The sequence below is a fragment of the Gymnodraco acuticeps genome, unplaced genomic scaffold (assembly GCF_902827175.1).
Source record: "Gymnodraco acuticeps unplaced genomic scaffold, fGymAcu1.1, whole genome shotgun sequence".
Lineage (NCBI taxonomy): Eukaryota > Metazoa > Chordata > Actinopteri > Perciformes > Bathydraconidae > Gymnodraco > Gymnodraco acuticeps.
Window position 1 is genome coordinate 2850163 of NW_022990673.1, and position 22170 is coordinate 2872332.

At 44.4% G+C, this 22170-nt stretch overlaps 1 protein-coding gene across 1 annotated transcript; it reads right to left on the reverse strand.

Annotated features, from left to right (window-relative positions):
• Nucleotides 1-1832: 1832 nt before the first annotated feature.
• mindy4 (MINDY lysine 48 deubiquitinase 4) lies at nt 1833-21769 on the reverse strand. Its single transcript, XM_034230055.1, has 18 exons — nt 21514-21769; nt 12809-12928; nt 12502-12725; nt 12167-12419; nt 11821-12068; nt 11635-11693; nt 11445-11554; nt 11245-11361; nt 11047-11138; nt 10753-10854; nt 10413-10476; nt 9960-10025; nt 9794-9861; nt 9618-9681; nt 9197-9358; nt 4074-4254; nt 2808-2886; nt 1833-2634 (listed from the first exon to the last, which is right to left on the reverse strand). The coding sequence occupies exons 1-18, from the start codon at nt 21571-21573 to the stop codon at nt 2586-2588; spliced, it is 2118 nt and encodes a 705-aa protein (XP_034085946.1). The 5' UTR covers nt 21574-21769; the 3' UTR covers nt 1833-2585.
• Nucleotides 21770-22170: the final 401 nt, after the last annotated feature.

Below are 22170 nucleotides of genomic sequence, written 5' to 3' on the forward strand. Positions count from 1 at the left end.
CTGAGGAGGATATCACTTATCTGGAGACAAACAGCATAGATTAGGAGAGGAGACAGAAGATGCTTTGGGGACAGCATGTGGGAGGGCTCTAACACAATTACACACAAGCACCAAATCCCTCCTCTGATACCTCAGAGAAATGCTGGGGCGATAAATAGTAAACAGAGACCAAAGCCGGGCCATTCGTTTCCTGTCAGACTGCACCCGGATGCTCCAAAGCTCCTCAGCAGAGACAAGACACACCTCAATGTTTTAACTAAAAGCTAGTCACAACATCTGCACTGTTCTTTTAAACAGATTGAATAAGATCTACAGCTTTGTTATCCTTTATTCACTATTAGCTGTGATTTTGACCTGACAATGACACCAGTCTTGCAGCAGACGTTGACATTTTTAAGCAAATTCCAGGTCTGAGTAAAACCAGCTCACCGACTAAATGGATTGCCCCGATCCTTGCTTTAATTAATTCTAAATCATACACAGTTTTGTTATTTCATTACCCCTTTGGCACTAAATTAAATATAACACGCGGCAACTATTCAGGGAAGATTATGACGTCTAGCATCCTAACACCTAAACATGGCTTCTTATGACGTATGTCAAACTCCCCCCATCCGCAGAATAATTTTGTGGCAAAAGTAAACACTTTAATCCAATTTCTTAGACCCCAAAGCCTCATTCAAGCAAGAAACCTTATTTATAGCGATTGCAGTAGCCTTGATGGCTATAGAGCTTTTTGATTCACTTCACGTCTCACGATTAATTCATGCCTCTTCATATGTCTTATGTTGAATGCTTGAATCCCTACATGAGTCACCAATAATATACATTGAGATAATACAACCTTCATTAGGGATGAGACAGTTGAAAGATGATTGAATTGTGTTCGTCACATTGAGCATTGAGAAAGGAAATGGAGATGTGATTGACTTTGACAGATTTAATAAAGACAGCAGCTTCTATTGTTTCCTTGTGTCGTTGAAAATATGTTTTGGATAAGTTTTATCCCTACTCTGATCTTTTGTGTACTCTGGTCCACGTTGCAAAAGATAGTTTGATGGGAAGTGAGTCGCTGCCGCTCTGTCTGTGCGCCAGCTGCAGCGTCTCTGATCCCCTGCGCTGGAGGTGTTGGCACGGGGCTGCCTGCCACCCCCTCTGCTGCCCCACACTGATTGTGCTCTGATGCCTGCCATAGCTCAAACATAACTGCAGCGATTAACGGCAAGGCATCTTTCAGCTGAATGTGTTTTCATCCCTGCTTGTGACAGTTGAGAGTAATTCACAATTAGCTTCGAGTTTGCTTGATTTATTGTGTGTAAAAATGATAAAAATGTTAATTTATCAAATGAGGTAAAAATAAATGCCTCCAATGCTCAAAGGGGTCTCTGTGCCACCAAGCACTGAGCCATTTATATGTTGTACTATTGCATTCGTCATGCATCATAACTGAGGCCTCATTTACATTTGACTGACAGTTTAACATCTTTTAAAGAACAGATTTGCTAAAGAGGCATTACACAAGCTGTAATCTTCTTAAAACTACCCTCATCAAGTCATTTAAAGTCAATAAGAATACATTGAATTTACACGTTTCATTCATTGCCTGTGAGATTTATTCTCCTTCAAGAAAGGATTTATTTATTTTTTAGAAAACATAGTGACAGTGTTCAGAAGGATTAATGTTTTTAGCTTAAAACACCTTGTGCTCTGATACTACATAGTCTTTAACCAATACAGTTTATATTACAGTAGTTTTCTATTCCTTAAGAGCAGATTCATAAAAAACGTGCATACAAATAAACACAAAACCACCATCACTGTGTGGAGACAGCTGAGGTATTGAATGATTTTATTTTCTGTTCCACGACATGAGATCTTTCAAAATTGAAAACTCATTGAGGCAATTTAATATAATATTCACTCTCTTTGACAAACACACATGCAAGTCCGTGTTTATTTAATCTACTCTCCTGACAACACATCAGAAATATAAATGAAGATAAAAAAACTAAAATACAACCTATTTAATTTAAAGCATGCACATCATGAAAGGCAATTGCATTATAGGCCATTACACATGTAAACTAACATAATGCAGTGAGTAACAAACCAAAATCAGTTAAAACGTGTTGTGAAATTAAGTTATATTTCAATCTATCTGGATTAAAACCCACATATTAAGTTATTTTCTAATGAGCAGGGAACTCTTACTAATGAAGTGTAGCATATGGACAACAAGAGTAAAGGCCACTGAGGTCAATGGCTGTAAGATACAGTATCTTACAGCAATTTGCATGTTACCAGCAACAAAGTATGAGTTTCCCTCTAATCTCTAGAAACCAATTCACCACTTAATAAGAAGAAATTGCACTCTCGCAAATGCTCTCAGATCCAGGCCATCATGTGGCAGAACAATGTTTCTCACAACAAAACAATGGTTATACTAAAACAAATATTTATAAATATGAAACGTGATATAATATGAAGGAAACATCATAAAACACAAAATGTACCACAACTCTCTATTGATGATGCAAAAGGTGTACTGTCAGCTAATGGTGGATCATTAATATAACATCAAACCATCAGAGAATAGGCTCTGTGTCGTTCCAGTTGACAAATGCATCTTTCCACCTGAAACCAAAAAGAACCGGTTTAAGGCATTAAGAGCTAACCCAGGTGCAAACTGCATGATTCTTTACAACTTCAAGGAATTTGATAAACACATGTTATAGTTGTTTTGAGGATCTGCAGACATCTCTGGACACATGGCTTTCTGTGTGCTAAAAATGCTTAAACATCCCTACCTTGTTCGGATGCAGTGCTCCAGCGGAGGAATGAGATCAATGTCGACATCTTGATAGCTGAGGGCCGATTTGCCAACAACTGAAAATGCAAACAATAAATTAGCATTTTCACTTAAAGGTCCCCTATACAGTGATTCTCAAATAGGGGTACGCGGACCCCTGGGGGTACGTTGGGGTAATGTGAGATTTAAAAAAAAAAAAAAAAAAAGGTTAATTAAAAAAAGAATCTTAGTAAAATAAGTAAAATAGAAAACACAATTTTATATAAAACATTCCTAGAACCACCAAGGGGGTCCTCATATAAACATGTCAAATGTGTGTATTGTATTTTATAGTTTTTCACAATAAAATATTACTTAAATTGAAAAACTCCTTGGAAAAATCTGTTTTATAAAAGTGTTATGTTATTTTTTTTCATGCATAAAATAAAAATATCCTTAGTTTGTTGTAATGCATACCACGAAGGAGCTAATACATCACACACTGAGGGAACATCACTATATTGTAATTATTTATATAGGCTTTTTCGATCAAAAATGTTCGGGATCGGTCAGGGTACTTGGCTGAGAAAATGTTTCAAAGGGGGTACATTACTGAAAAAAGTTTGAGAAGCACTGCCCTATTATACTGTTTTTCATCAATATATTATAGGTCTCAGATATATACAAAACATGTCTCTGAAGTGTTTGGCTTGAAACACCAAACAGATCAGGCATTGCAGCATCCCACAATCCCCTCTGTTTCAGCCCCGTTTCAAAAGTGCTGATTCTCTGTCTATTACTTTAGATGAAAATAAGGAGCCACTCCCCACGCCCCTCTGAGAGATATTTGGTTAAAAAGAACACAATGGTGCTCTAGGAGGAGATGGTTACCTTGGTTGGTGATTGGCTAATGGTTACACAACCCAAAAAATTGTTATGACATCATAAAGTGTCCAAAATCTGATCAGCTCATTTTCAGACAGGTTTTTATATAAATGGCTCAAGACAAAAAAGTGAGCGAATCTTTTTTCCTGAAACTTTCCGAATCTCTTTAAACAGAGGGGACACATGTGGATGTAGAAAAGACATGAAAAGGTGGATTTTGCATAATAGCTGAGCTTTAAGACATGCAATAACACTGATCATTGACCCAGACCATAGAGATTGGCTGGAGAACATAATATAAACTTTAAATAATCATATCATGATCAGATATTATAATATTATTATGCCCTAATGCTCATTCACTGGTGTGAGAGGATGAGCAGAGAATAGTCAGACATACAAACAGTGAGGCGGATCTCCTCCTGTTGATTGGCCAGTCCATCGTAATAGTAGAGGTCAAACTCCAGACCTTTGTCCTGATTGGTCAACAGCTCCCTCTGCAGGCCGAACAGCACGCTGAAGTGGCTTTCACTGCACACCACCCAGATAGGGTAATGGGGAGTCTTTAGGTACGCTCCCACCTTAGATAGAGCAAAACAGAGCATAGTAATATATAAAATTCCAGGACTCACAGCTAAATGGCAATCTATTTTTTCTTACATATCAAAGTGTTCAAATAATTGCTTGCATGTGATTATGGCACCACAGCAAAACATAAATGGTATCATGGTATTTTCTTATGCATGCCTGGTGATGTACTTCAAAGTAGACACAGATTGCCATTGTGTGAAAGTATCAGAACTTGTGTTTGGTACTTAATGTGTAAAAAAACTTTAAATATATTAATTTTTGGCAGGGTCCATTATACAAGTTTTGTAGTGGCTATTTGTCAACAATGTGAAGGACTGAAGGATGCTTTTGCTGACACACTGCAATCCAATCGACTCCTGTAGTCTTTGCTTATGTGTCCCCGTTTCAAGCAACCAAAACAAATTCCATGCTTGTGACGGAGCGGGTCAGAGTGACTGACTCCGCCACTGACAGCCGACACACACACGCACACACCAAACATTTCCTGCTCTCTTCCTAAAAAGGAACCATGCAATGTATTATTTATTGTGTGTTTGTTAATTTGTAAAATGATTATGTTAAGAGGTGGTTAACCTGTTTATGTTTGGGTCGGATTTTTTTATGTTGACAATGTTATTTGAGGTAATTGCGTCACCTGTTGACGGTAAGCATGTGGGAGGGGCTATGAGTTCAAAATGGACGGTTTTTGGCCCTGGAGGAGGACTCGGAAGAATGTTGCAATGAAGGCAACAGCTGGGACGTGTTCGGGAGATGGTTGCAGAGAAGGCAACACCAGAGCATGTTTACTCTGATGAGTGATGGACGGTTTAATTTGGACATTTATTTATTTTGTTTAAGTTGTGCTGGTTCGTTATTTTCTTTTTTTTGCTGCTGTTATTAAAGTTTTGGAGCTTAACCCAACCGACTAGGCCAGTGTTTGTGAACGGACAAATAGAGCCCCGTCACAATGCTCCTTTATGAAATGTATCTTGTCCTTTTGTGTCTTTAACTTAAACTGTGAGCAAGTGAGTGGCTGGTTTGTTGGCAGAATAAACAGCATTTGTTGTGACTTTGGGCAGAAAATGACTTGATCTTATTATCCATGTAGCCTTTGTTTCTTTCTTTCATTGCAGTGACACCGGTGGCAAAGGTGCCCTGTTTCCTATGCCTTGGTTCACTGACAGTGGGGTGTTTGTTGCAGCTGGTATATTTTGAGTCCTGAATATTTCCAAACAGTGGGTCAGAGGCAATTCTAACTTGTTTTTCAACAAAGTTCACAGGGTCAATGAATAGTGCTCTGCAACCACGTCTCTCCTGCAAATCACATGCATGGCTCCTCCACTTCTCCCTCACCTTATAAGGAAGCTTCATCATGATGTTTCTGAGGTTTGATGGCATGTCCAACTCATTCATGTGCATGAGTCGCTGTGTTAAATTTGAGCATTCCCGTAAGAACAGAGAAAAGGATTTCAGTGATTTGACATCTTCTTCTTTAACCAGAGCCCAGCTATCAATTTTGTCCATATAAGCAGAAGCAATTTTGTATTCATTTCCAAAATGTTCAGCAAGCAGGGATTTGGCTCTTTGGTATCCTTGAACAGAGGGTAGGTGCTGACAACTTTTCACCAGGTCTCTTGGTTGCCCCCTGGTGAACTGCTCCAAGAAATGTAAACAATCACTTGCATTATCAGTTTTAACCTCAACACAATTTTCAAAGGATCTGATGAAAGAATGATACTGAAGAGGATCACCATCAAATGTGGGTATATTTCTCACTGGTAGGGAGGATGCTAAATGTTGCTGTACTAACATTGTAGTGATGTCAGTTTGGCGTTGCATGATATTCACAATGTCATATTCAAGGAGGATGCTCGTCCTGTCTGTTGAGCATCATGAACCACCTGCGTTGGTGCTTGAGTGTATAGTGGTCTGAGGTCCGTCTGTAACACTGCCATTTGTTTAGGCCTGACAGTTTGTGATGTGTCTTTAAACCTGATGGTCTGTGAGGTTTCCTTTGGTCTTACAGTGACAGCCTGGGCATTGGGGTGAAATTCATTTTTGCATGTTATTTTTGTCATTTCTCTGTGGGACAAATTGATTAGCCTGAGTATTGAGTTGCCTTGTACTCTGAGCCTTGTTCCTTTCCAGATAAGAGTTCATTCCATCCCTTTTGGAGCTGCATTTTGAGCTTGTTTCCAAAACATTGATTTTGGCGTTTTGCAGCTAGCTCGGTCTCCAGAGCAAACTGTTCCTTTTCTTTTCTTAGTTCCTCCTCCTTTACTTCCAACTGATGTTTCCTTTTTAAAGCCTTCATGCACTCCACAATTGCTGCTTTATCAGCCTCTGCTTTTAGCCTGGCAGATGCGGTGGATGATGTTTTAGACACATTAGAGTGTGTTTTGTGTTGCCTTTCCTTTGGACCTGAAATGTTAGAGGCACTGTCCTCCGGATTGATATCATCAATAACAGCACTTTGTTTAGTTTGAGTCTCAACATCAACATTGCCAACATCATTGTCATTATTTTCAACTTCATTGTCGACATTTTCATTTGATTCCACATGAGGGTGCCCAGCAGCAGACAACCAATCCTTTACAGACTCAGTGAAATTACAAAATGTCATCATTGTTGCATTGAAATATGTATTTTGCCTTTTGACCTCCTCGGGCAAATCCATATCTATGAAAGACTCATGCATGTTCTTAGCGTCCTCATAACACTTGATGAAGTTGCACAAATGAGCTAGCACAGACTTCACATTGTCAGTAGATTTCATCCAGACACGTATTGGTTCAATGTATTTCTTGGCCTGCTTGATTTTTGCCATTCTCTTTTCTTGGCACGTTTCTATGTAAAACCCCTAGCCTTTTGGGGTAAACTTGAGGGCCCGTTTTACAGAGGGCTCGGGCGGAGCAACATTCTCCACACTTGAATAATTTGAATCAACCACAGGCATTGTCTCGTTTGTCTCAACCAGCTGCTCCATATTGTCTGATTGAGTTCACACAGGCAATTATATTGCCATTTCACGTCGGAGATTTATGAATAAATGTCTTTTCAAGTCCAACAACTCCCAATATTCATCAACATGTAGCGAAACAGTAATTCAGTCACTCCAAATAAGTTTGCTTTTTTCCAATAAAGCTGACAGATTATCCTTCACATACCAATGTTATGTTGTTGTGGAGTAGGTTTGTGCGGCGTCCATTTAAGCCGTGGGTGGTCCTCTGTTCTCCGATCGTGTCTTTAACAGGCAATTCAAAGTTTCACAAAGTCATGAGCATTGTCTCAGATCTCCAGATCAAACGCTGATGCGCCGGCGTCCATGTTCCTTTGTCCAGCATGATCATCTCCGTTTGAGCGTGGTGGTGATTCCAGTCCAAACGTCCATGCAGTGCAAAAAAATCCCAAAAAAAACAATAAAAAAGTGTCCGCTTCAATAAGGAAGGTTTTTTACTTTATGTAGTGGCTATTTGTCAACAACAATAAAGTTTCAAAAGGCCACTGAGGCACCAGGTATAGTGGATCTTATGCAGATCAGGAGTTGGTAATTAATCCATTGTCCAGACAAGGCATCGACGTTTTACTGGTATTTATTAGCTTCACCTTGGCAAGAACAATACAGCAAAAGGTGTTTAAATGTTTGCTGAACTCAGCCCTGACACTGGTAAAAAAAAAAACATAGACCTTCCCGGTGCCCACTGACTGCTGCTGTGCCCTGATTGACTTAAATAAACCCAGCTGTGTGCCCAAATTGATCCATCACCTTCAAAATAAAAGCATTTTAGCTGGAACACAACTTAACTTAAATAATATGGCTGTAAATTAACTAATTCTATAAAACAACAAATAAATACATTAAATAAATGTGAAAAATACTGAATAGCTTCCACAAGTTTGAATAAGGTTTTCAGCTCTATCTCCTCTACTATTTAAGGACTGACACCACCCAACCCCTGTTTCCTCTGAAGTAGAACCAGTTTTACCATACAGTAGTTTCAAATAAAACCTTGGACTTTTGAATAAATTAAAGATATGCTCACGTTCTCTCATTGACTAGTTATCAGCTGTGACATCGACACTAGTATTGTCTTCAGCTTGTGAGTCTGCATTTATGTCATCGTGGCAAAAAGTACATTCCTGGCCCAATTTTGTTGTCACATAACTTTACAGATCAAAATAAAGCCATGGTTTGAAGATAGTAGTCCAAGCAAGGACGCTGAAAGTATCTGGTTATGAAGTGAGGAAGGGGCCATTTCCACCTAACGTTATTCCCCTGGCTAATTTTGTCATTGTGGCTGATGTGCTCCTCTAGTTACACTTCACTCGGTCAATTTACTTTACTATCCCACAGCTTGATCTCCAGAGAGCTTACTGCCCATTTTTCTTTAGTTATCCTATTCTCGTGTGTGCGAAGTACTTTGAATAAACATTTTTCAGGCGGTGTATGTGTTGTTAACTATCATATAAATCCCATAATAGTCTATCATCAATCAATCAATGTTTATTTATATAGCCCAATATCACAAATGTTACATTTGTCTCAGTGGTCTTCACAGTTTGTACAGAATATCAGTATGATAATACGACACCCTCTGTCCTTAGACCCTCACATCGTACAAGGAAAAACTTCCGGATAAAACCCACAGTTTTAAAGGGAAAAATGGGAGAAACCTCAGGGAGAGCAACAGCGGAGGGATCCCTCTCCCAGGACGGACAGACGTGCAATAGATGCCGTGTGCAAATTGAAAAGATAATAAATTCAATACGTCTAGAACGTCTAGAACATTCTTTGCTGTAATTATGGGCACATCTGTGTTTCTGCTGGCACAGATGTGTCCACAATTACAGCAAAGAATCCCCCTTGAGGTCTTGTGTTTTAACTTGAATCTGACTAGTATCTGGTCTGTCAGTGGCAGGGGGACCAAAGAGTCGGCTGTCAGAGTCACTCACCTTACAGATGTTATAGTGTTCAAACAGGGACAGCAGGCCTACGTCACAGGGGTCTTTGACTCCCTTCAGTAGAGTCATGTTGCCGTTGCCTGAATCCAGCTCTATGTCATTGTCAAAGACATTAGAAACTGCCCTGCCGCAGAGCAACAGATTTACCAGCTCCTGGTGAGCACAAACACAAAAAATCAACTTAATAACCAGCATGTATATGTAGTATTGCTTACTGCCATATCAGTGTTACTCAGAGATCCCTTTGCTGTACAACATGCTTATACTTATGTTCATTAACTAATGTCATCACGAACCATTCATGCACCTTCATTGTTTGATACAAATTGCGATGTTGAATCACAAACTAACAAACAGAATCCTGAATGCTCCTAATATTATCCTGCAATTCGTAGTTAGGGTTATATCAGACCTGTGTGCAGTAGCCATGGGCTCCAATGAGTGTGTTGGTGTGCACGTCCATATCCTCTCTTACTCTAGAGAGAATAAAGAGATCAAACAGTAAGGGTGATGTTTCTTCATCTAGCTTATACTGATTCATACTTCAGATGTTGTTCGGTCATGAAGCAAAAAAAAGGCATATCATACTTTTTAATGGTTCGAGAGAGAACAGCAGATATGCTGAGCAGAAGGCATCCTAATGCCCCAGTCTCAAACTGTGGAAGAATAGAGGTTATGGCGAAAAAGTTGGCAGTTATTTTCAACATTTGACAGTCAAAATTAAACTGAGGAAGTCAATATTTCGGTTTCTCGCCTGATCAATATGCCGCTCCAGAAGCAACTGCAGGTCCTTGAAGTTATCCAGAGTGTAACATGTTATCTGAAACAAAAGCTGGTTATAAAACCTCCACAGCATTTCCTTTTGTAAATTGAAAGAGTAGTGACTGACACAGCTTTACTTTGTTTATTACACACTGTTCAGTTCATTCCAAATAAAAACCACAAATGTGCAAATGCATTTTACAAATATGGCTGAGTCTACACAATACCATGACATAATATACATAGTAATATTCCACAAATTCAACCTAATAAAAATGTCTCATTGAATTTCTGTTAAGTAATGTTTGCAACATGTAGAATTAAAATACTGGATATTTTTAAATATTAAACTCCTCGTCTATATTCTAACAGTCTCTACTTGAGTGTAACTTTTCTACACTCATGTCAGCAGGTGTGTATGCACTATGCAGTGGCATCTCTATACCTTTTCAAGCACTCCTTCAGATTTGTAGTGTCTTGCCGGGGTGAAATGATTCCTTCCTGAATTTCTGTTTTAAAAGAAAATAGAGGTAGGACAAAAAGCACAAAAACGGGTTCAATCGATGCTACTCCTAAAACGGCAAATGTATCAGGGACGTCTGAGATCAACAGGTTTGTCAGGAAGTTAACTTTTGACTTCTAGAGTTTTTGTGGCCCCGGCCCGACCTTCAACATCTAAGCCAGTATTCACATGCATTCAAAGTACCGGTAATAACATTCCTTTAAAGAGGTTCTTTAGTTTTGGTCTGGATGTGAAAGATTAAGTGGAGAAAGTATAATCTTACATTGCAACTGTGGCTTGTTTTTCCTCGCCAGCCCGCCAAAGTATTTCCGCCGCCGATAAAACAAGACACTTTCTTCTGGTAGAATTGGAAGGTCTTAACCTCCTGAGAACAAAGTGGCATTTGAGTCAAAAGTAGCACGTGTGGTGTGATAATACAGTTAATACCAAATGCAGATACTTATTACTTAACATTGGCTACAAAGCATGTCTTGATGTGAATTATCAAAAAGCATCCAAGTGATTACAACAGAGGTTAACATTGAGGATCAAAGCTGTGATTTGAAGGATAACGTACTGAAGGCCTATACTGCTGCTCTCAGTGTTTTCAAAGAGCAGTTTCTTTAGAACAAAGGCTTGGAAGGATGCCAGAACTCCACAAGGACCACCCTAGAAAATAAATAAACAGAGTGCAAAACACCGCAAATCAATAAATCATATGGAAATCAGTTTTCTACATAAGTGAAGTGTAGTGAGATGGAACATTAAAGGTAACCTTTTTCTGCACGATTCCGTATCTCAGGTCCTGCGTTTCTGAGAACGTGAGACCCTGATTTCTCCATTCAACACTGAAACAATTTAGGCTGGTACCCAGAAGAACAGCTTTCAATTCCTGGGAAAAAATAAACAGAAAATCAAAAGCAACCACAGAAACTCCCAAGCATTTTTTCAGAAAAGCTGGTGTGAATCACAAACCATGGCGGTGTGTTGGTCCATGGGGTAGCCTGCATAGCTGTGCTCTACGACAGTTCGGTGAAAGGACACTTTGGAGAGTTCTCCCAGATCCTCATCATCATCAATGTCATCTGGAATTTGATTAACAACACCATTAGACAAATATAAGGCAACAAATACAAAATCTGGGCTCTTTTCTCAGATTACTGACCTAAAACCATCTCAGACACATCCAAATCTGCCACATTTGGACTGGACAAAGACTTCACTCTAAGAAACGGACACAACGTAGTTATCTTATGAAGAAAATTGATAGGAACATACGTAAACAGTAAAAAAAAAATACACAGAAAAGTATCAACAGAATCACTACTGTAAGCAGCTTAAAGCTATTTACTTTGTAGTCTTCCGTAAGTCTTGTTGCACTTTTTCAAAGCTGTTCTCCCTCGGCAATCTCTCTGGTGCACTCCACATCTCCCATTGCCCTTCAACACAGTCAGCTGAGCGTATTTGGCTGCTTTCTGGGCTTTTTTTATGTTTCCCAGCCACTAAAACCCCATCCACAGACTGCCTGTTGTCTTCAACTTCTTTTAGCAGCGGATGGGGTCCTTCGAGCTTTCGATTCTGCCTTTTTTTGTTTGAATCCTGAAAGGAAAAATATAGTTAATGACAAATGTTATGGTAAATATGAATAATGTGATGGGATGAATACATTTCTAAGTACTGCATCCGTAGTCCAGCACCTGCGCTGTGCTAGCTATTGGTCCGGCCATCATTCCACGTCTAATTCGATTACTTCTGCTCCTTTGGGTGCTCTCAGTAATTAAAATCTGTTTCTCTGTTTCACTTCTGGTGAGGCGTTCATTGTCGTGGAGCGAAGCCCTCAGTGGCTGGTCTTTTTGTTCTTCTAGGTCATAGGCCCAGAAGCCTGTTTGATAGTGGCTGGACAGTGGGTCTGTTTCAGGCTGAGAAGTGCAGAAGTCTCCTCTATAAGACCTGTAAGAGAGATACATAACATTTGTTCAAACTAATTTACAAAAATACAAAATAATGATCAAAAACCAAACTTGTGATATACCTTAATATGTTGTGTTTGCTAATAACAAAAGCTGTTGTGCTATCCTCTGTGTTTTTGTTATTCATTACTGTTGGTGTTACTGCAGGAGAATTAGTCGTCCAGCTCTTAGCCTGATCAGACGGACGGGGATCACTTTCATTGCTGGGGATCTTGTCCTGCTTAAGCCCCTCAAAATGATGCTTCACAATAATCTCCAGTAATGTTTTCAAGGGGGAGTTCTGAGCCTGCAACAACAGAGAAGTTAGCAACAGACTTGTTTTTCATGTAATCCACATCCCAGTAGCCAATATCCAGCTGCAAGACTTACTTTATTATTACTATAGAGCCCCTCCATGTGTAGAATCTGCCTCAAGTGGGATCTGTTGTTGATACTCGCCTTTGTGCGAGGATGTTCTTCGTCCATACAGGCAATCGTCCTCTTGAGACCCTGCACATCAACAGAGTATTACATTATATTCTTTGAAACCACAAGTATAAAGGGATATTTAAGCTTTTTTAAAGTGGGGGTGTATGGAGGCTATTTTGTCAGTGTATTACTTGAAGTAGTTAGTGGTCAGACTGCTCCCAGCAAGGGATTTGCAAAGCAATATGTTGTTATAGACAGGCAGTGGCGTCGCTAAAGCCCCGAATGTTTTTTCTTTAGCCCCGGACAATTCTCCCTCAATACTACATTAACCGTGCTTTACCTGAACCTCATCATGTCACTAGAGAGGACGGCAGGATTGTAATTTCCCGTGTTCAGTGAATGCAACAGAGGCAAGACACCAGAGAGAGAGAGAGTGCACCGGTGCCAGCAGGGGCCTTGTTTTTAGCATCTGGTGCTAGCTGCACTAACGGACATAAGGATCTCTTTCCACAACAATCTGGAGGAGAGTCCTCTCCTGTCTGAGAGACTCAGGTGAGCTAAAGGGCTCTGAGTGTTTAGATAGTTAACTTTAGTCTAAGTTATCTCAGTTGGTCTCAAACGGTTTGGTCACGAATTATATAAAAGATTATTTCTGAGGCTGTCACGGTGTGTGAAGCAGGTAGGTCGTATCACTAGGCCACCAGGGTGGGTGGAGGGGGTCAGGAGGACGGGACTGAGCTGACCGCCCAGGAGCACAGCAGAGGACCAAGAAGGGATCTCGGGCGGACGGCCCGTGGGCAAGGCAGAGTTCAAGGAGGGGTTCTCGGGCGGACGGCCCGGGGGCAAGGCAGAGTTCAAAAAGGGGTATTCGGGCGGACGGCCCGGGGGCAAGGCAGAGTTCAAAAAGGGGTATTCGGCCCGGGGGCAAGGCAGAGTCCAAGGTGGGGGTTATGGAGGGGTGAAGGCCATCGCGGGTGAACTCAGGGGGCCGAGCATGAGGACGAGGACCGCGGCCGGGAAAGTCAGGGGGGCCGGGCTCGAGGGCAAAGGCCGCGGCAGGAAGAGTCAGGGGGCCGGGCTCGAGGACCAGGGCAGCGGCAGGAAGAGTCAGGGGGCCGGGCTCGCGGGCGAAGACCACGGCTCACAGAGGGCCGGGATCGCGGGCGAAGACCACGGCTCACAGAGGGCCGGGATCGAGGGCGAAGACCGCGGCTCTCAGGAGGCCGGGCTCGAGGGCGAAGACCAGAGAGCTCCGGAGGCCGGGCAGGAAGGCGCTGACGGGCCAGCGCCGGAGGCCGGGCAGGACCCGGTGTCGGCCGGACAGGAACCGGAGCTGGTGGGACAGGCCTCGGCAGAATCCCCCACGGAAGAGGACCAGGACACGGGATTGGCAGGACCCCGGAGAGACAGAGGATGGCGGGGCCTCCAACGGAAAAGGACAAGGGGTTGGTAGGACCCCCGGCAGCAGAGTAGTCGGCGGGGCCTCCAATGGCACAGGACAAAGGGTTGGCAGGACCCCCGGCAGGAGAGTAGTCGGCGGGGCCTCCAACGGCACAGGACAAAGGGTTGGCAGGACCCCCGGCAGGAGAGTAGACGGCGGGACCTCCAACGGGACAGGACAAAGGGTTGGCAGGACCCCCGGCAGGAGAGTAGTCGGCGGGGCCTCCAACGAGACAGGACAAGGAGCTGGCAGGACCCCCGGCAGGAGAGTAGACGGCGGGACCTCCAACGGGACAGACATACGATTGGTAGGACCCCCGGCAGAGGAGTAGTCGACGGGGCCTCCAACGGAACAGGACATGGAGTTGGCAGGACCCCCAGCAGAACCTCCAACGGACCAGGACATTGGGTAGGGACTTGAGACGTGACTCGAGAGGGGAACCAAGGGGGAACTCGAGAGGGGACTCGAGAGGAGAACTAAGGGGGAACTCGAGAGGGGAACTAGAGAGGGGACTCGAGAGGGGACTAGAGGAGGAACTAGAGGAGGGACTAAAGGAGAGAGAGGGGACTAAAGGAGAGAACTCGAGAGGGAACTGGAGAGGGAACTGGAGAGGGGACTCGAGAGGGGACTCGGGTAGGAACTTGAGAGGTGACTAGAGAGGGGACTCAAGAAGGGACTGGAGAGGGGACCTGAGAGGGAACTGGAGAGGGGACTCGAGAAGGGACTTGAGAGGAGACTGGAGAGGGGACTGGAGAGGGGACTCGAGAGGGAACTGGAGAGGGGACTCGAGAGGGGACTCGAGAGGGGACCCGAGAGGGGACTCGAGAGGGGACTCGGGTAGGACCTGGAGAGGGGACTCGGATAGGAACTCGAGATGGGACTCGGGTAGGAACTGGAGAGGGAACTCGGGTAGGAACTTGAGAGGGGACTCGGGTAGGAACATGAGAAGGGACTTGTGTCGGTCGGTACGCCGACAGGACACGGGGAGCTGGCGTCGTCTGGGGAGCCAGCAAGAGACGAGGTGCTGGAGTCGGCCGGTACGCCGACAAGACTCGGGGAGCTGGCGTCGGCTGGGGAGCCAGCAGGAGACGAGGTGCTGGAGTCGGCCGGTACGCCGACAAGACTGGGGGAGCTGGTGTTGGCTGAAGAGCCAACAGGAGACGAGGTGCTGGAGTCGGCCGGTACGCCGACAAGACTCGGGGAGCTGGCGTCGGCTGGGGAGCCAGCAGGAGACAAGGTGCTGGAGTCGGGACCATGACTGTATGGGCCAGCTCTGGTGCAGGGACCACGGTTGTAAGATCCAGTTCTGGAGCCGGAAACATGGCTGTAAGGTCCGGAGCTGAAGCCTGGATCATGGCTGTGTGGGCCGGTTTTGGAGCCGGAAACATGGCTGCTGGGGCCGGCACTGGAGCCGGAACCATGGCTGCTGGGCAAGGAACCGGAACACGGATCCATGGCTGTGTGGGGTGGTACTGGAGCACGGTACCATGGCTATGTGGGATGGTACTGGATCACGGAACCATGGCTGCTGGGTCCGGCACTGGAGCCGGAACTGGCGCTGGAACCCTGGCCTTTCGTCTTTTTGGAGTCTTTTGGAGGCTTCGTGGACCTCCAAACGCCAGACCAGACCCAAGGAAAGGGTCAGAACATGAAGCCTGGTTCTCAGGTGTTGCGACCTGGCTCAAAAGGCCACAACAAAAAGGAGACACAACATGTCAACGGGTAGGTAAAGGTGTTTATTTTCACAACACTGGTCAATTCAACACATTTATACTCATCAGAGCCGGGTGCCTGCAGGAAAACAGAGCGAGAGAGCAGACAGGAGCAGAGAGGCTTTAAGATAGCTGCAGAGCACCAGACCCAGGTGCCCTGAGTTACTGCAATCGGTGCAATCACTGGAGCCAATGCAGCACAGACAGAACAGCCACACCCTATCTACTGATGCACCCACAGGGGCATCACAGCCCCCCCCTTAAGACGGGGCCCCAAAGGGGTCCACGACAACCCAACATCCTTCTTCTTAACTCCAGCTTTTTACTTTCCATCTTAGGACTGGAGGACGCTCCTCCTCCGCCTCTGTCTTCGAGCTCTTGCCTTGCGATTTCGTACTGCTTCTTCGATTCCACTGCCTTTATGTCCCACTCCTCCTTGGGTTGGCTGGCATTGAGCCACAGCATGTAGGCGCTCATCGGCCTCTTGGGCGCGCTGACCTCCTTCGGCCTCCTCTTCTTCGCTTTGCGGCGTTTCCTCTCTTTCTTCTCCTTCACCTTTGTCTCGATCTGAAAGTCAAAGGACCGTGTTGGGCCACTTTTTCCAGACTCCGAAACAGGTAGGTCAGTAGACATCCTACGGCTCTGCACACGCGTAATAGTATAAAAAGGAGACACACTTGGAAATTGCAAACCACTCTTATCTGGCTCTACAGATGCCAACGGTCTGGAAACCACCACAGGCGGTGGCACACCTGCCCACACCACACAACCAGCAAGATCGTTGCCCAAAATCATCTGTACCCCATCAAGTGGCAATGCGGGACGCACGCCAATAGACACAACTCCCCGTACCAGCTCACAATCCAGCACTACTGTATGACGTCGCACAGGAATCAAGCCCATCTCCATGCCCCTCATCAGCACAAAATCCCCCGTTTCTGTCTCTGACGAAAAAGGCAACACTGACTCAACAATGAATGAGTATCTAGCCGCTGTATCACGCAACACCTTAATCGGCACATATTTGTCACTACCGACTACTGATACTACCGCTTCAGTGATGAACGGCTCAAAACCAGAACCCGCATCCGGGTCGGCACAAACCGGCTTCTTATCAGGCACCATGCCCGAGCCTACACCCAACGGTTTTTTATCCACCACGGCAGAACAACACATGGCTGGAGCATGTGGTGACAAACGAGGCTTCCCCTTCGTTTCCAGCAATGGACACTGCTCCTTCCAATGACCCCCACCTTTGCAATAGTGACATTGGTCCACTTTGGCCCCCTCGGGTCGCCCTGTACCTGCAAATCTACGGGAGGAGCCTGGTGAAAACTTTGCACGGGCATCTCCATTGTCTTCTCCACGTTTCCAATCACCCCTAGAATATTTCTCCGCAAACTGCCCTTATGTGTCAACACAAAATCGTCCGCTAATTCAGCAGCTCTAAACGCGGTGGGAGGTTTCTGTTCATTCACATACGTGGCCACACGCTGAGGGAGAATGTTTTTAAATTGTTCCAAGACAATGAGCTCACAAAGACCGTCAAAACTTGCAACCTTTGCTGCCGCGCACCACCGCTGAAAATGAGAAGTTAAATCACGGATAAACTCCACATGTGTCTGCTTATCTCCCTTGACCCCACTTCTGAACCTTTGACGATACGCTTCAGGAACCAGTTCGTAAGATTTAAACACAGCTGATTTTACTCTGTCATAGTCCAAAGTATTTTCGCCACAAATAGCTGAATAGGCTTCCTGTGCTCGCCCAGTGAGTACACACTGAAGTAACAGCACTCTGTCCGAATCTGACCAGTTTCTTGCCTCTGCTATGTGTTCAAATAGAGTGAAAAAAATGTCCGGGTCACGCTCATTGAACTTTGGCACTAATCGCAAGTAAGAAATTATATCGCCACTGCCTGATGCTAACCTAGCACCACCATTCTCCCCTGGAGAAAACTTGCCCTCTCCCATCAGCCGTAATCTAGCATGTTCCACCTCACATTTCATCTTTTCCACCTCCAGCACCTTCTCCACCTCTAAACGCTTCTCTACCTCCTGCTGCTGACCCCTCATTTCCAACTGCAACTCCAACTGCAATCTCTCCTGCTCCAACTTCAACTCCAACTGCAATCTCTCCTGATTAAACTGCATGGCCAAAAGCTCCTTTTGCTGTTCGAATGTCAAACCAGCTGTCTGAACCACTACTGGCCCGACCCCTGCCACACCAGACTCACTCTTCTGTAACACTCCCCGCTCAAACAAAGATGACACGATGACAGCTTTAATGTCATGTTTCCGCTTGCTCCCTACAACAGCAATTTCATAATGCTCTGCTATTTCGATCAACTGCGCCTTCTGGCAACCATCCAAGAAAGATACTGAGGGCGCATCCACAAACGCTGACAAAGAAGCCATAATATATTGCCTATACCCAATCAGAAAGCAAAGTACTCAACTGTCAACACGCCTGGGCGAAAAGACAAAACCCAACAGAGAATTCCCCCCTAACTGCCTTACCAAAATCTTCCTAATCTCACCTAGTCTTCATGTGGCTTGCGGCGGGTAATTACGCACTGGAACCCGGCGGATTTATGGAGCGACCTGCACGCAGGTAACACCAAGAAATCACGCGGATGTGCCCCCGAGACAGCTGTCCGAAAACAGCTGACACCAACCACGTCGCCACAACACTATGAAAAAAACAAACAGACGGAACCCAAGGGGAAACGCCACTTAAGCCTAGCGGGGAAAATCTCTTTTACAAAAGTGTAACAAACAGCAATATCTTACCTTCTGATTGGCACACAAACCCTGATGCCATGTCACACACTAAAGCATCCTGAAACCCAAAAGACATGATGTGTCCCCCAAATAGCAGCGCAGAGCCAGCACACAGCTGGACCACAACAATGAATCAGCTGCTCAATGAGCACCACACAAACTTTTTAAATAAATAACCCGTTGGACGAGCCCCCATTTGTTGCGACCTGGCTCAAAAGGCCACAACAAAAAGGAGACACAACATGTCAACGGGTAGGTAAAGGTGTTTATTTTCACAACACTGGTCAATTCAACACATTTATACTCATCAGAGCCGGGTGCCTGCAGGAAAACAGAGCGAGAGAGCAGACAGGAGCAGAGAGGCTTTAAGATAGCTGCAGAGCACCAGACCCAGGTGCCCTGAGTTACTGCAATCGGTGCAATCACTGGAGCCAATGCAGCACAGACAGAACAGCCACACCCTATCTACTGATGCACCCACAGGGGCATCACACAGGGCTACGTGAGAAAACCCTAAGCCACTCGGGCAACAAGCTCCAGAGCCAGGGCTTGCGAGCAACCTCCTGACGTGCCTCCTTCAACGCAGCCTCTCTACACCGTCTAGATGAGGCGCCTTTCCACGTATAAAAAAAGATACTCCAGAGAGTATCCAAGACTTTCCGCCTGTTGCATCAAAAGGGCTGAATCTAATGGGTCCATAATGTGGTCGGTTCGTACTGTCACGGTGTGTGAAGCAGGTAGGACCCAAATGCAGATTAAAGTGAAAGTTCCTTTATTTCAAGGCTAGGTGATAACACAGACAGAACAGAACACTCACCGACGAACTAGTCATGACAAAAGACGAACCGACAAAGACAGACAGAAAAACCAGAACTTAAATACACGCAAGACTAATCACACAAACGAGACACAGGTGAGGAGGGAGGAGAAAACACAGGGGCCACAGGTGAACACAATTGGGTAATCAGACACACCAGGGAAACTAACGACAGGGAACCACAGACAAATCCAAACAAGACACAACGCAGATAGAAACAGGCAAGACAGGAGGTGAAGACCTTACAAAATAAAACATGAAACAAGACAAGACAAAACACCATAAAGACAGATCGTGACAGAGGCACACCTTCATAATCATTATTAAAAAAATAAGAGAATAAATGAAAAACAGTTATGAAATACGATATGACAGTAAAACAAGGATACAGTTTAATAGGGGAGTGATTTGTAAAAATATCCATAAAGAAAAAGAAAATCTGTTTACAGTTCTGTTTCATATGGGTGTTGAGAGATGTATCCATAGATCTCTTAATTTTGCTCTCAAAGTGCAACAGATTGATGCTTTTAACTTCAATATTTAAAAAAAAATCTTCCCGGGGGACCCCCCTAGAGGTGATGACCCCCCTAGAGGATGTTAGGTCCGCCCCCCACGTTTAAAAAAATAGCACTTTACCCCTGCTTACACCTATATGCCGTGAGCTAATTATCGAGCCTTCATTGTAACAGTCGAGGGTGTACTGTGTATGTGCGTGTGGGTAGTGTTGCAGTAGAACATTCCACTGTAGCGCCCGGTACCTTAATGGGAAACCCTACATGCACCCTATATGAAACGTCAAGCCACCCCACAGCACCCCCAAAAGAAAATCTCTGGCGCCAGCGCCACTGTGGGCTATGCCCCTAATGTTTCCAGGTCCAGGAAACGCCCCTGTAGACAGGGCTACTTCAATATGTATTCAAGCCCGCTAAAAGAAAAGTCTATGTAAATAAATGAATACCTCTAAAGTTTTGGTGGTTAATCTTTTCCAAAAACAGTTGTGTATATTTTTAGAAATTCTCTTTAAATCCCTACGGCAATTATTAAGTCTGGAAAACACATGTATATGTGGTTGTCGCAGGACTGTGTGTCCAATCATGTAACCTTCTTATTCTGTTCTATACATCCATGACCTCCACGCGCCAAATGATGTGAGCTACCTGTCTGCGCGCACTCATGGCGCGTCACCGGCGTCTTCCACAAGCTGCTAGCAGGACAGCAGTGAGTACAAGAAATAGTCTTGTTAGTTGTTTATGGTCTTCATGATACGTGTACAGATTGTAACTGTTGCCAACTTCGCTACTTTTTTTTAGAAGTTAGTGGCTTTGGAGCAAGAACGGCAAGCTACTTTCATTGGAAAGTCTCTTTAAACAGTGAACAGTGGATGGTCGAACCGCTGCTTAATGGGTTCGTTTGTGTGTTGTCAAATGGCTTTGGTGTTTAAAAACGTTAGAATAACACACACACACACACACACACACACACACACACACACACACACACACACACACAATAAAAGCAAAGGAACAGTCTAATCGAGGCAGCTGTAGACCAACATCTTGCGTGTTGTTCGAGGTAAAAATTATGTTTGTATGGTTGCTTCGGTAGGGCCATGAACATATTCCTAGTTTCATTATTTAGGTGAAACAGTATTCCAGCTGGGGGCCTATCGCCATCTACTGTACTGGCAATGGATAAGTCATCCAGCAACACATTAAAAGATCCAAACTACCCCTATGCATGTTCACGTTTGGTGGCTAAAATGTTAACTTTGCTCGTAGCAGCTATGACATTTATGTGACCCATCATAATTCCAAAGCCACTGTGGGCTAACTAACTAACTAGCTAGCTCTGGTAACGGTTTACAGTCCTGAGCCCGTGCACAAGCTTACTGTTAACGTTATTACCCAGCTCACCTTTCGGTTCAGATACTCTCGTACAACGGACGAAGCCACCTCTTCAACTGAAACGACCATAGTGATGAAGGTGTCCCGGCTGTAGTGGCCTCCTTCTGACGCAAATACTCAGCCGCTCGGACAGTAGCCTTTAGCTGCCCGTCGGCTGTGTGATGTAGCCACAACCCGGACCTGTAAGAGACCGTCCATAAGAGCAACAGATTCTTCTCAACAGATTGGGCTGATGTACGTTGCCATGGTGATCCCATGCGCAATACTTTTTATTCTTCTTCGCTTGTGTATTTAGTGTAGCTTGCATCCTTCATGTCGCATTGCTGCCATCTTCTGGAGCTAGTTACCTCATGCAGTGTCCACTGAGTCAGACTCGGCACCCTCTTTGCAATATACATAGGGTATAACCAGTGGCGCCTCCAGAAATGTATCATAGGGGTGGCCAAATGGGGCCACTGAAAATATTGGGGTGGCCCACCAAAACCAAGAATTTAATTGTTGTAAAAGTATAGACTAGATGAAAACAATGGCAAAGAGAATCACCTACTGATATACTTTGGTTTCTTATTTTATATTTTCTGATACTATTCATCTGAAGTGAATATAATACGGATAGTTAACATTTTACTTCAAACAACATTTAAAAGAACCTTGTTTTGTGTTATG